Source organism: Bufo bufo, chromosome 2, assembly GCF_905171765.1.
Source record: "Bufo bufo chromosome 2, aBufBuf1.1, whole genome shotgun sequence".
NCBI classification, from domain to species: domain Eukaryota; kingdom Metazoa; phylum Chordata; class Amphibia; order Anura; family Bufonidae; genus Bufo; species Bufo bufo.
This window is the reverse complement of record NC_053390.1, coordinates 663,655,657-663,671,311: the sequence shown is the minus strand read 5'-3', so window position 1 is coordinate 663,671,311 and position 15,655 is coordinate 663,655,657. Positions and strand designations below refer to the sequence as shown.

General features: G+C 40.0%; 1 protein-coding gene across 2 annotated transcripts in view; it reads left to right on the top strand.

Moving 5' to 3' along the window:
- Nucleotides 1–15,655, top strand: part of ASIC5 (acid sensing ion channel subunit family member 5) — a 134,414-nt gene that overhangs the window by 75,300 nt on the left and 43,459 nt on the right. Inside the window, exons 1-4 of one of the 2 annotated variants that reach the window (XM_040420520.1) lie at nt 5,333–5,391; nt 6,901–7,222; nt 9,998–10,235; nt 13,372–13,494. In XM_040420520.1, the coding sequence (XP_040276454.1) occupies nt 5,358–5,391; nt 6,901–7,222; nt 9,998–10,235; nt 13,372–13,494 (717 nt within the window). In that variant the 5' untranslated portion in view covers nt 5,333–5,357. Of the gene's footprint in view, nt 1–5,332; nt 5,392–6,900; nt 7,223–9,997; nt 10,236–13,371; nt 13,495–15,655 lie in introns of those variants that run through there. The other variant, XM_040420519.1, reaches the window with a different exon arrangement.

Sequence of the window (15,655 nt, the reverse complement as noted above, 5' to 3'; positions counted from 1 at the left end):
CACTAAACAAGAATGGATTTCATGGGAGAATACCACAGAGGAAGCCACTGCTGTCCAAAAAAAACTTTGCTGCACGTTTACAGTTTGCACAAGAGCACCTGGATGTTCCACAGCAGTACTGCCAAAATACTCTGTGGACAGATGAAACCAAAGTTGAGTTGTTTGGAAGAAACACACAACACTATGTGTGGAGAAAAAGAGGCACAGCACACCAACATCAAAACCTCATCCCAACTGTGAAGTATGGTGGTGGGGGCATCATGGTTTGGGGCTGCTTTGCTGCGTCAGGGCCCAGACGGATTGCTATCATCGAAGGAAAAATGAATTCCCAAGTTTATCAAGACATTTTGCAGGAGAACTTAAGGCCATCTGTCCACCAGCTGAAGCTCAACAGAAGATGGGTGTTGCAACAGGACAACAACCCAAAGCATAGAAGTTAATCAACAACAGAATGGCTTAAACAGGAGAAAATACGCCTTCTGGAGTGGCCCAGTCAGAGTCCTGACCTCAACCCGATTGAGATGCTGTGGCATGACCTCAAGAAAGCGATTCACACCAGACATCCCAATAATATTGCTGAACTGAAACAGTTCTGTAAAAAGGAATGGTCAAGAATTACTCCTGACCGTTGTGCACGTCTGATCTGCAACTACAGGAAACGTTTGGTTGAAGTTATTGCTGTCAAAGGAGGTTCAACCAGTTATTAAATCCAAGGGTTCACATACTTTTTCCACCTGCACTGTGAGTATTTACATGGTGTGTTCAATAAAAACATGGTAACATTAAATTCTTTGTGTGTTATTAGTTTAAGCAGACTGTAATTGTCTATTGTTGTGATTTAGATGAAGATCAGATCACATTTTATGACCAATTTGTGCAGAAATCCATATAATTCCTAAGGGTTCACATACTTTTTCTTGCAATTGTATATATATATATATATATATATATATATATATATTTACAGTGTGTATATATATATATATATATATATATATATAAAGAAGGCCATATATATGTGTGTATGTTCCGCCATCACTCAAAAACGCAACCATCGATTTCAACTAAAGTTGGTATACACATCCCTTGCTACCTGTAAAGAAATCTTGTGGGGTCACAGCTCTCTAGGAAGTACAGTTCCTGAGATATTCCCAAAAAATGACCTGCATTAGCCAATACAAGCCTGCAAGTCTTTCTCTTCATATCACAACTGTCATACACACGGTCACATGTCCCTTATCAGCTAATAGAAGCTCGCAGGACCTTAGTCTCCACATACACACAGTTTTACTCCAGGTTTCCATAACAACCCAACCATTTTTCTTCACTGCTGTATGTCAGCTTTAGACTAGGGCTACATGACGACATGTGTCGAGCGACAATAAGTCGCACGACACATATGGCACAACTACACTGCTACATGTGTTGTGCGACATTGATGTCGCACCAATGTCGCACGATAATTTTTATAATGATAGTCTATGGTGTTGCACTGCGACATGTGATACAACAGTCGCAGAAAAATCCATCTTGAATGGATTTTTTGCAAATATCGTGTCGCAGTCGCAGCATGTCACATGTTGCAGCGCGACACCATAGCTTGTCGTCATGTAGCCCTAGCATTAAAGGGGCAGAGCACTGTGGAGGTCACTGTTGAAAGGGCGGGCACTGTGAAGGTCACTGTTAAAGGGGCGGGCACTGTGAAGGTCACTGTTAAAGGGGCGGGCACTGTGAAGGTCACTGTTAAAGGGGCGGGGTGCTGTGGAGGTCACTGTTAAAAGGACAGGTGCTGTGAAGGTCACTGTTAAAGAGGCGGGCACTGTGGAGGTCACTTTTGAAGGGGCAGGCACTGTGGAGATCACTGTTAAGGCAGCATGATACTGTGAGGTCACTGTTAAGGCAGCGGGGTACTGTGGAGGTCACTGTCAAGGGAGTGGGGGTGCTGTGAAACTCACTGTTAAAGGGATAGACTGCTGTGAAGGTCAAAGTTAAGGGGATGGGCTGCTGTGGAGGTCCCATTTTAAAGTGGCGGGGCACTGGGGGGGCAGTGTTAAGTATAGGGGACTGTGGAGTTCACTGTTAAAGGGGCGGGGTGCTGTAGAGGTCACTGTTATGGGGATACTGTTGATATCTTTTAACAACACACACAAACATCAAATCAAATAGATTAAATATACCCGTGCGAAGCCGGGTCCTTCTGCTAGTATAGATATAAAGTAAAAAAAAAAAGTTATACAAATAAAATATGGCACAGAATATCAAACAGTGATATCAATGATTCTAATTCTGTGTCCACACTTAATAGTTTATAAAATTACACTATACAGTCTGATTTGTCTAGCAACTGTATGTAACTTGTTATAGTTAGCTTGTATCTACAGTTTTAGTATAATGCTCAATATTAACCAGATCTATATATGGTTGGTCTGATCCTATATATTTCTTTTTATGGCTGTATTGTCGCATAAAGATATATTTTCGCTTAGTCCATAGTTCATATATATAGATATATAGATATTACAGCCACAGCTCCATAACATTCCACAATACGCTGGATGATTGTTCCCAGCAAAATATAATTAAGCTCTTATGTATCTGTATGCAAATAGGTATCACAGCTGCAGTTCCACAAAGTTCAGCAGGAAGTTGAATATTCATTCCCATCTGACACTCACTTGTGTTATCTCGTCCGCTGAGCAGCTGGAGCAGCTGGAAGAAAGGGGATGAAAGGGTTAATATTTACCCTTTCAGGGAGGGAGCCTGGAGCAGGAGCGCTGAGCAGCATTTCATACTGTAGTCGCCGCTCAGCGCTCCATATAAATCACTGCCCCCTTCTCCATCACCGCTTCAACCCCTGATGAGCTATAGCAGTGATGGAAGAAAGGGGATGAAGAGGTTAACGGGCAGTATGACAGGAAGCCAGGAGGACGCTCCAGAACACCCTGGGTGAATAAAAAATAAATTAAAAAAAGGCGCAGAATCCTTGCTCCCCAACAAAATTGGACTGGATGTAAGACTCAGTTCTAAATAGGTGCAGGGATCACTATGTTTTAAAAAATAGCCATTTCAATTTTCAAGTGAATAAATTGGTATCCTTTATCCAGTTAAACAAATTAAACCTAGTTTAAGGCACAAAGTACACTGGAAGAAAGATTAATACATACCACCCAACTTTTTGGATGGTCAAAGAGGAACACTTGCAGCTATTTTTGTGAAAGATCCAATCACTGTATGAGGCGGGTCAATGCTGCAGCCATTGATTGGCCAGAATTAATAGCCATTTGAAGATAGTAGCAGGAAGCGAGGTACAGCAGGGGATCAGTGAGGTATAAATTATTATTTTTTTTTAAAGCATGTGCAGCCCCTGGGACAGATTTTTTTTTCTTGGGCTTCAATATGCCTTAAATATTAACATATAACTCATACGATTATAGATATATTAAGGTCCAAATTGTACCAGATAATGAAGTTGAGATCTAATATGCAGCTAGAAACCATTTAAGTAGTTTAGAAAGGAGCAATTTAGTAAATGTATTAATGCACATTTATTTCCCAGGTCAAAAATACGGACATTTAAGGAGCAAAGAGGGACAGATGGACTTGGGTCAATAAAGAGGAAAGAGGGACTTGGGTCAAAGAAGAGAGGGACACTAAAGAGGCATGATTAATAATCTGCATGCCATCATTTTCCCTCATCAATCACCCCAACGGTTCTCTTTGTTGACTCCCTGTTGTCACCCCTGTAGTTGGTATGGGAGGCCACCCTTCTCTACAAAAGAAGAAGAAGGCTGGGTAGCATAGGGTAGTTCAGGATTCACTAGATGCGGGTTGCTAGAGGAGGTGGTAGGCTGTAAAAAGTAAAAGGAGCCTGCTTGATGACCCATTTTTCTTGTCTTTGCCATTGTCTGTAATAATATTTCTCAGGCATCTAGAGGTAAGGGGATCATGTTACCCATGATGCATTCGACAGGACCAGGGAATGAAGTTGTTTTTCTCTGAATTTACAAGTCCCGAGAATGGTAAGTGTAACAACATGAAAAGATTGTTAACTGCTTCATTACCAGAGTGTTTACCCCTTTCCTTGTTCCAGTTTTAGCAATGGGCCTATCTTACTACAAATACAAATTTTTGAGCCAACCGAAATGTATTTGATTTTATTTTTCACGGGACACATTTGATATTTATTTTGTGCCATTAGATAACAAATATAATATTTTTAAAAGTATTGAAGGAAAAACTGAAGATTTTGAAAAAATATATATTTTCCCTTTCTTATCAGTTATTTTTTTCTGTTACAAAGAATTTCAAAACAAAACATTTCTAAAACCATTACTGTATGTTTGTAGGCCTATTTTTACAGTTTCTGTAGTACCATACTGCTAAAAAAAAAAAAAGATGTTATACAGTGCCAAAACATTAGAAACACTTTCAAAGTGACTTTTTTATGTTGAGGGAAATTTGGACATTATATACTTTTGTCTTTTTAAAAACTTTTGTATGAATGAAAAAATATTTGTGTATTTAAAAATCTTACGCATAAAAAAGAAAATTCTATACTAAATACAGCTGAAATGAACATATACTTTTTTATGAAAAAAAAATGTTTTCTCTTATCTCCCAGTCTGGGTTGTGGTCACATGACCATGTCCATGCAGCTCTTTCTTATTTCCTGTGATGTTGTGTTCATGGACGTATCAAAGCAGCAACAAGGGCAGTGATAGGGGAGTGTCTGTGTAACTAGCAGGGTGGGAGGAGCTATAAACTAGCTGGTCGTTATTAGGGGTGGTGCTGGAGCTGTGGTAGAGAAAGGATAAGTGCATCATGGGTTTGGTTGGATACAGCAACAGGAAGTGCAACATACAGGATGTAACAAACCAGATAAATTTGTCTACATGGTAAAAACGAATTTGAAAAGTCCAAATTGAAAAAAAAAAAAGCTTAGGGAAGATATATATGAGGTAGGCAACTACATGAGCATATCTCTTAAAAACCATAGTAATCCTGGAAACACCTTTAAGCAGCTAGGATTTTAGTTTTCTCCAATCCTAGTGGCTAATGCTAGGCAATCAATGAACATGTATTATTTTCTCAGTTGCTAATGTATTACAGTACTTATTTTTTTTTTAGATATGACTTGTCTTTTTTAATCACATTTATTCAAATCAGACCATTTTATTGCCTCTACATTAGTGTAATTAGGTCTGCATTATTAGTGTGTGGAGCGCATTGTAGCAACACAGGCAGGTTAACGACACGGTTATGCACAGGCAATAATTTCTCCACCCACACTTGACTGTCAATAAAACCTTCACCTGAACTTACACATTGCATGGATTCTGCATTTTCTTTTCAGCAAAATGGATGAACCAAACAAATCGACTGATGGAAATGGTATGTACACTTTACAGTTTCAGTTCTTTTTTCCATTGTATTTGTGAAGTAACCAGTCTATATATGATATGAATATAACTGGGTTATTGTAGCTCTTGTACATTTAGCATTTCACTTATGTACTATAAATTATATTGTTTTATTATCTTGTTTTTAAAGGTGGTTTAAACCGCAGGTTAACTTATTTTAGGCTTTCTTCACACGTAGTATGTCTTCTTTTTTTTCCCACCGTGGATGCTGACCATTTTAAATATTTTATCATAGGACAAATAATTGTCCTAGCCCCAACTTTGTCAGAAGAGTGTTGGCCCCGAATAATGTGCAGCATAAAGCTCTTCTTTGCATTTCTTTTCTACCTAGGATCCAATCCAATGAACGACTACAGTACATATGAATCAAACCTTATATTGTGTAGATCTGATGACTTAAGCTGGCTATACACATTAGATGTATATTGGCTGGACCTGCCCATGGGATCGGTTGACCATCTAATGCATATGGGATCAGGCTGTTGGATTTCAACATGCCCAATCCCTTTGTTCTTAGTGAGACAAGTTGCTGCTAAAGGTGTCCTTTTCTCCCCTCTCCATGTTCAGACAACATGCATATTAATCAGGGTGGTCATATGTATGGAGGGTTGGGAGAGATAGCTGTCAGCCAATTGAGCATTTGGTTGACAGTTATCTCATACATAAGGCCAACCTATGGGGTCATTTCCACTGCCATTTTACACCTCTGAATTTTTTCTGAGAGATAGAGTGTGATGAGCTCTATGTATGAAATGTGCACATACCAAAGTTTCCATACACCACACATTTGAGATACCTTTAAAATGAATTAAAGCAATCTGTATAGATGACTGACTACTCTTTATATGATTCCTATACCACTATGTGACCATAAAGTGATTACACCTCTGGGGACACATTATACTTAAGAATTCTCAAATGGCTCGTTCCCACGACAGAGCCACGTGCAGGAGGCTGACTGGGGACACACTGAGTCCCAAGAGGTTCAGAATACAGAGCCACAGAGATTCAGAGTAGATATGGGTCTCTGTGGGTTGCTATATGCTTCTAGGGACAAATACATCTACAATACAGAAGATTTGGGGAAATAGGTTCTTGATTTCGCAAGGTAGAAATTCATCCCATAAATGGTCACAGCACTTTGGTTGGCTCAGGCCCTGGCACCATTATAGGCCCAAGAGATTTAGCAGAATAGATTTGGAGCTGACTTCGGAACTTATTACTTGCCACTAGGGTCCACTTCTCATGGATTGATTCACAAACAACAAATTTCACGATACTGATGATATGTTCTCTGTGTGCAATATTCTGCATATAGCTAGAGGGTCAATGCTTGAGGATATATATTTTACTGATAGCTACTTAATCATTAGAAGTTGTGTTTTGTGGTTATTATGTATAGTATCTGAGTTTCATTTCTACTGATATAAACCCACAGCGAGTGCCTATAAAAATAATGGTGTTATTACTTTTCTTCTAGCGTTCTGGTATAAAATACAGTCCTATGTTAGAAAGCACAGAGCACCATCTGTAGAAGAACGTCGGAAATATAACCATGATTTTGCTGTTTCCACCTCATTCCATGGATTGCATAACCTTGTAGAAAGAAATACTGATGGAACAAGTTGGCAAATCCGTAGAGTACTTTGGGGTGTTGTGGTCTTGACTTTTGTCATGGCAGCTTTTTCACAGGTCTGTCTGCGAGTTGTCAATTATTTCAGCTGGCCAACAACCACTTCAGTGACTGTCCAATATGCTGATACAATTGAATTCCCTTCTGTGACGTTCTGTAATTTAAACAGGTACATTTACTATTTTATTTTCAATAATTGGTACTGATGATTTCTAGGAAAGTTAAAGCATTTTATTAGCCTATTTTAGAGGACATTCACATATTAATACTGCTATGTGCATAGGATCTTAGTCTGAGCTTTTGTCTGGATAATTATCATTAACATTTATGTCAAGGAATTAGCTATAATGGTACAAAAGTTATATTATTTGCATTAGTTAAGAATGGATTTTCAAAGTTTTTTTTTCCTTTTTTTTTTGTTCCAAACAGATCTTTTAATCTGTGTGTCAATAACATACCATAATATTTTTTTGCTTTGCAAGAGATTGCCTGATAGGTGGAGGTTTAACCACTGGTACCCTCACCAATCATGAGAACAGGGGTTCTGTGTTTTCCCCATACAAATATAGTGGTGGTGAGCGTAAGTGCTGCGGCTCCATTCATCCTCTATGAGGCTACTGGAGATAGCCAAGTACCCATTGTGACCAGTGGGGGGCACATCAGTCAGACCCCAGCTGATCAGACACCTATCCCCTATCCTGTAGGGGATACATATAAATCTTGAAAAAACAGCTTTAAGGGGGTTGTACAAAAATGGGAGGGGGGTTTAGTAAACCCCTCCCATTTGACCAGAGCTGTAAAGGAAAGATTTCTTATCTGCATCCCAGCGTCAGCACTCCGCTCCTTCTTCTCTAGGCCTTCAATGCTCTGCTGGGTTCCCTCGATGTCAACATCAGGTTTGACATAACACTACGTCATATGACCATTTGTCATGACGTTAGGGGAGCTGGTCACCACCTGGCGATGTGAATCCAGATGTTGACATCAAGGTGGCCCAGTGGAGTCATAGGCCTGGGGTAGAAGAAGAAGTGTTGCCAAAGTCCTCCCCCCCATTCTTGCAGAACCCCTTAAAGCTTTTCTCAGTAGTGATATTAGCAAAAAAATGAAAGGTCAGACTGCTATTAACCCTGCTATTAACCCTTAGGTTCCCAGCGCTGTACATGGAGGGTCTTTAAACATGGTGCCGGCTCACACATGCAGGGGGCGCCATAGCCAGTCGGTCTCTGCTGTTTCAAACAGCAGAGGCCCATGGCTGATGTCTGTGACCAGCAATAATGCTGATCGTAGGCATTTAACCCTTTAGATGCAGTGGTAAAGCACAACCACAGTTTCTAAATAGCAAAAAATCCAGAAGCGACAATCGGGGAAGCCGGTCCTTTGATCTATTACTCTGAGTCTCTCTGCAGAGACCCAGTGTATTAGAGTTGCAATTCCTATGTTGGCCTGCAAGTGGCAGACCAACATAGGGTAATAGCAAATTTAGCTTAGAATTTAGTTCTATAGAACTACAGTATAAGCTAAAAAAAAATGTGACTAGTGAACATTGTAGCCTCCTAGAACCGGCTAAAAAAAACTGTAAAAATGTTTAAAAAAGTAAAAAAATATAAATAAAATAAAAATGTAAAAAAAATTTTTTTTTCTAAGTTTCTATTACTTTTGCAGTGTTAAAACACAAAAAAAACACACATATGTGGTATCGTTGTAATCAGACTGAACCAGAGAATGAGGAGAACTGGTCAGTTGTGCCATATAGGAAATAGAGACAAAACCCCTAAAACTGTGGCGGAATTGCAATTGTTTTCCAATTCCACCACATTAGTATTTTTTCTGGCTTCCCACTACATTGTATATTAAATGGTGGCATTAGAAAGTCCAACTTGTCCCAACAAGTCCTCATACGGCTATGTGTACGTAAAAATAAAAAAAGTTATGGCTCCGGGAAGACAGGGAACAAAAATTAAAACTAAAAAAAACTCCGGTATTCAAGAGGTTAAGGAAAATTTGCATTCTATGGAAGAAGGGCTGTACACTTACTAAGTTATTAGCAATTATGATAATATTAAGATTCATGCATGGTGTAACAGCCTAAGAACACTGTGATCCAGGTTAGGGTTGCGGGAATCGAAATATCCAAAGTGGACTTCAATCCGAATTTCAGGGAAAATTCACTTCGCCGAATTTACTCGTGATTCGTGGTAACTAATCAATTTTCCCTGAAATGGGGGGTAATCATACTCACCTCATCCATTTGCACGTGAAGAGGCCATGGCGGCCATCTTGATTGAAGATCCTGTGTGAAATCACCTGACTAACCCCTGAAAGCCTTCAATGTTCATTACTGATCACGGCATCTGAGGGGTTCAATTACGGTTCACAAACTGAATTTCTTTGTGAAATTCGGCGAAGCAGCCAAATCGAAGTTTTAATAACTTCGCTCATCACTAATCCAGGTTGTAGAGCTATCTATGAGCTGATTCTGTACCTCCTTGTGTCTATAACTTATATTCCATTTTATGTCATATTGCCCCCTAGAGGAGTTCCTCCTATTTCCATCTGCAGAAGGTGTCAGTCAGTATTTTCACAATTAGGCTCCATTCACACGTCCGCAAGTGTTTTGCGGTCCGCAAAACACGGACACCGGCGGACAGCACATGCCAGGCACTTTAATAGAAATGCCTTTTCTTGTCCGTGTCTGCGGACAAGAATAGGACATGTTCTATTTTTTGGTGGAACGGAAGTGCGGATGTGGACAGCACACTGTGTGCTATCCGCATCTTTTCCGAACCCACTGAAAATGAATGGGTCCACACCCGTTCCGCAAAATTGCGGAAAAGATGCGGACCCATTCATGCGGACCTGTGAATGGACCCTTACTTGGATTTATTCCTTTTGTTGACTTGAGTCACCTTGGAGTTCTTTATACATATATTTTCTTGTTTTTTAGGTACCAAACAAATGCTGTTAACAACCTGAGTATTGCATTTTTCATGTGGAACATTGTGTCTACAGTTCTTCATTTTTCAAACGCTGGGGAAATTTCTCACAATTTACAGGAAGTCATTGATTTTTTGCAATTAAACCAAAATTTCAGCATTAAAGACTTCACCAAAAACTATGGATTTTATATCAATAACAGCACTTTATTGAAGTGTGATTTTTATGGCATGCCATGCTACCCAGAGGTATAACAGCTCTGACTTCTTCAAGTAATTTATAAGCAGTTATCTATCTATCTATCTATCTATCTATCTATCTATCTATCTATCTATCTATCTATCTATATGTATATATAAATATAATAATTACAAGTAATCTCGTACAAAAACATATTTACCAATGTCTAATTATTGTAAATTCTGAATATCATATGCAATATAATTCTGATACTTATTTCAATTTGGGTTTTTATTTAATGAGGCTAAATAGTCAACTATCCAGTATATAACCAAAAGGCTTTTTTTTTCAATGGCTTGCAGTGCTTCTTTTCCACCAGCTTTCCATAGCTCTTTATTGGTTGGAATAGTGTAGTATGCTGTGCTATTCTATGCAGGGGGAAAAAAACTAACACCAATTCTAAGTCAATGGAGAAGGGGGTAGTCATGATGCTAGTGGACCTGTTATCCCTCTTGACATGTCTGTTTTAGTAACAACTTGAAATTTCCCATGTAATAACAATTCTGGAGCTTCTATTGTTATGACTCTATGTTGTGCCATCCCTTTATTATTCCTGCTAGAAATTCTAAATTAATTGCTAGCAGTTTGCAATGAAGGTCCAGATGGGTGTTACCACCTAGGTTGGAGGGGGGGGGGGGTGTCCCCTACACAGTCTGACACAGGCAGCACTGATTGGATACAGTGTCTTCTTTAACAGAAGACTATGTACTATATGTACTATATACAGTATATCACAAGACTTAAAGGGAACCTGTCACCAGTTTTATGGTGTCCTAACTAAGGGCAACATAAATAAGTGACTGATTCTCTTAGCAAAATGCTGGGTCACTTTCTTTAATTGACCCAGTCAATCTGCCAACATCTTGTATTGAAAAGCTCCAGCTGATAATGATGATTTATAAATATTCATGAGCTTCTGACTCTCCCCGCCCACCTGCTGCTGAATGACAGTTATTTTCTATAAGAATCAGCAGCAGGTGGGCAGGGGAGTGGCTATAGCTCTGAATTAAATATACTCTGGACTCAATGACATCACGCTGGACTCTAATCAGCTCATTAGCATGTGGCATCTTTTCGTGTATATTATGAGATAACCATCTGTCACACCAGTAAGTGAATACATCTAAGGTACTTTTTGGTAGTTAATGATTGTATATAATTAGTTAGATTATAATCAAATATCCACATGACAGGTTCCCTTTAAAGAGGTTTTCCACCTAAATGTATTTTTTGTTAAATTAAAATAGAGCGGGAGCAAAACATGTAAAAAGACCTGGTTTTACCACCAATCTTCATTGCAATGTGTCTGTTCTGTGTGACTGGCTACTGGGGACATATTGTCTTACACACCCATTGAAGAATGTGGCTGTTAGGCTCCGTTCATTTTCATCATTGTTTCTATTATATAAGAAAAATGCAACACAGTGCCGGATCTGTTACAAAAAGGAAATCAACATCAACTGACAGACTCCATTGACTTATGATGGGGTTCTTCAGCTTCCACTACAGTGTCCATCATTATCCAGTAAAATCAGTCCTGTGTGAACATAGCCTTAGGCAGTTTGTCGCTAGTAAATATTGGTAAGCAGTAGTTTTGGCACTGTACTGACAGCAAAGGAGATGAAACCAATCTACTTTGTTATGCCAGTCATAAAATTAGATTTTCTTCTAAAAATAAAGTTCTGCTCCAATATCAAATGTATATATTTACAGGTGGATTAAAGGGAACCTGACATCCCGATTTTTAACATTTAGCAATGCCCATTACCTTATTCTTTTAAGCATATTATTCCTGATGGTGCCCTTATTCTGCTTTTATGTTTTATGGTTGCTGTGAAAATCTACTTTATTCCACGATACCACCATATGCTAATGCTGGCTGGAGGAGGCTGGCTCTTGCATTCTTCGACGCAGAGGAGTAGCTAAAGGCTCATGGGCCCTGGTGCAAGAGTTCAGCTTGGGCCCCCCTTCTCTCAGTTATTTGTGGCAAAGGGCAGGTGAGCACATAGCCTTCCTGCTGACCGAGGCAAAAATTGAAACAGCAACCCTCCATGCCAAATTCTTGACCTAACCCTTTCTCTCCAGCCAGAGGTTTAACTTGACAAGCATGCACTTTCTATAATATTGGTGTCTTTTTATGTAGCACAAGGGTCTTTGGGCGCCCTCTTGCTCCTGGGCACAGTAGCAACTGCTACCTCTGCACCCCCTATAGTTACACTCCTGCCTCCAAGTCATGTTTGCCACACCCTCAAGGGCCAGGAGGCAGGAAGAAGGCATGGCAAGCATTAGTAAGGTACTGTCACGGACGTACCCGTGGCAGGTACCAGGAGATCGGAGAGACTGGCAACTCGTGGGTTAAATTGACAAGTTCACGGTGGATCTTATTGTGTCTGTGTTTTGGTGAATGCCACACCCCTTGCTTCAGGTGTTGCTTGTTGGCTTCTCACTCTTGGAGGTGCGGTTTATAGATTTTCTTCCTGCCTTCTAAATAGCTGGTCGGTTGTACTCTGTGGTGCTTCTGGAGTTGCCAGTTTTCTACTTTCAGATATTGCCTTGTCTTTTCTTATTGTTTTGTGTTTGTTATATTCCCTGTTGTTTGTATCTGGGCCTGAGGCAGAGACTTCCATTCGTCCATCTGGGGAGGAATGAGTTGCCTCTGGTCCTAACCTTATTCCAGGGCCTTATAGGGATATAAGGGCCTAGGTATCCAGCATATGAATATTCCTACCTTCAAGGTCTATTCATATTGATAGGTAGTTAGGGCCCGGATTAGGGTTGTTTAGGAGGTAACCTGTTTCTTCCCTAGTTTCCAGGCCCAGTTACTGTTCCCCTTTCCTCCTGTGTTTAGTGTGGAGTTTTTCCCCCACACTGATCGTGACAGGTACCTTTTCATAGCAACTATGAAACACAAAATCAGAATGAAGATGTAATCGGTACAATATGCTTGAAAGAATAAGGTAATGGGCATAGCTAAATGTTGAAAATAGATTTTTCAGGTTCCTTTTAACATAATGAAACATAATTACACAGAAAGCTATTCAGCCAAACTCAGACATTATTGTTGGAAGTTTTGATTTCAGATCAAAGCATTTGTTAAATGATATATTGAATTTGTCTTTTATATTTCTTATTTTTTTCTTTAAGGACTTTGAACACGTTTTCACAGAATATGGAAACTGTTACACTTTCAATCCGAATTCTTGTAAATCACATGCAAGGGTCAGTACTTCTGGAAGAGGATTAAGTGTGCTCTTTGATATAAAACAGGTAATGAAATGACTGGTACTTGAAGTCTAAAATCCTCATGATATTAATTTTAACATTAAAAGTTTCATTCAGCATTTTTGCCATCAAAGTAAATAAGAAAAGTCCATACAAGGGGTTGTTTAATCTGACACATTGGTGGCATATCGCTAGGATATGCTGCCAATGTCAGATCGGTGGATTTTCCGACTCTGGGACCCGCACCTATCTCTAGAACAGGGCCCCCCCGAAATAGCAGAGTGCTGGCTCAGCTGTTTCCAGTGGCTATTTCGAGCAGTTATATAGAGGTAAATGCAGAGGTGGCAGGGCATGCACACTCGCTCGGCTATTTTGGGAACTTCCATAGAAGTGAATAAAGAGCATGCTGTGCATGTGCGATGCACATTTGTTCACTTTGGAGGCCCCATTCTAGAGAGAGGTGCAGGTCACAGAGGTGAGAACCGCACCTATCTGACATTTATGGCATATCCTAGCAATATGCCATCACTGTCTCAAATGACACAACCCCTTTAAATAAGTTCATCTTTGGTTTACCAGCAAAAGGAAGAGGTTGAGCAAAGCTGACCAAAATTCCCCACCTCTATGGACCATATCACTGCACCAGTCAGTGACCCCTCTCTTAGAGCTTTGTAGGTTATATTTAGTTTTGCCCCTGCGACATGTATACTAAGACTAAAACAAAATACAGAAGATTAGCAAGGCCATTTCCACACCAATCACTTAAAGAGGACCTTTCACCGGCCCTGACATTACCATATAAACATCTGGCAGGGTAGGACATACTGCTGACATGTGATATCACTCATTTTTTATTCTATGCGGTGCTCCATTCCCCCGCTGTGCCCCCCATTTTGGTTTTACTACCCTGTATGTTAATCCATACCATCTGTACCAGGCATGCTCAACCTGCGGCCCTCCAGCTGTTGCAAAACTACAACTCCCAGCATGCCTGAACAGCCTACAGCTATCAGTCTACAGCAGGGCATTGTGGGAGTTGTAGTTTTACAACAGCTGGAGGGCCGCAGGTTGAGCATGCCTGAATTCTGTACCATCCGTAAAAATTGAGTGATATCACATGTCAGCAGTATGCCCTACCCAGCCAGGTATTTACTGTATAAGGTAATGTCAAGGCCAGTAAAAGGTCCTCTTTAAGAACATAAGGATGCTATTATACCACCGATGTCCAGGCAGTGTGAGTTCCGATGGATAATAATACAATGGTACAGGGATGCAAACTGAATGTGGGAGGAATGATGAAAGATGCCCATCAGCCAATAATCAAGCATCTGCTTGTTCATTGACTCAATGACTGCCCAATTATACAAGTCAATTATCGGGAATGAACATTTCTATGAACACTTATATGTTAAACGAATGCCTCAGATGGACACCATACAGTGGCATCCGTTCACCAGGATACCAAAATGTGGTGTGGCCGCATAAAACGTGATGTGAACTCATCCTTAGATACATGTCTGGTAGTCCCCTGGTTCATTTTGGCGGTGAGCTGCTCCACTGTAGCATCAGTCCGCCCTCACGCACCTTCGTAGCTGATGTTCATGTTGTGCTCTGCACTTCCCAAGTTGCTTATTTGCCATTTGTCTAATCACAATTAGTTATAAGCGGCATAGGCAATATTCGTTTCCGCGATATTTCGCAAATTTTTCGCATAATATTCTCAATAAATTAGCGAATTCTAAAATTGGCACTAATGATGCGCATATTTTTTGCCCAATACATGCAACTTCACATTTTATCAGGTCTGAGTAGATATTACTGATTGGTGCACTAAGTATTGTTGTGACATCACAGCACTATGTCTGTAGCATATATGTATGGACATCAGAGAAACAGTAATTCCTATCACACCCTGCACTGGAACATATCAGCTATACTATATCACTATCTAACCTACACTGACAATCTCCCACTAACTATCTGTATTATATATGTGAGTTAATTAACTATCTAATGTAATTGAATAAGGAATAGGATCCAGATGAAAGCACAGAGCACAGCAATGACACTGCTCTCTCTCTCTCAGAACTGCAAAAAACAGCAGAAAATGGCTGCTGGGGAGTTTCTTATATAGTAAGGGGTAGGCAACTTTCCTATTGGTTGCTAGGGGTGTTGGTAAGCTCTGACTAAGATATTGCAGCCTTCT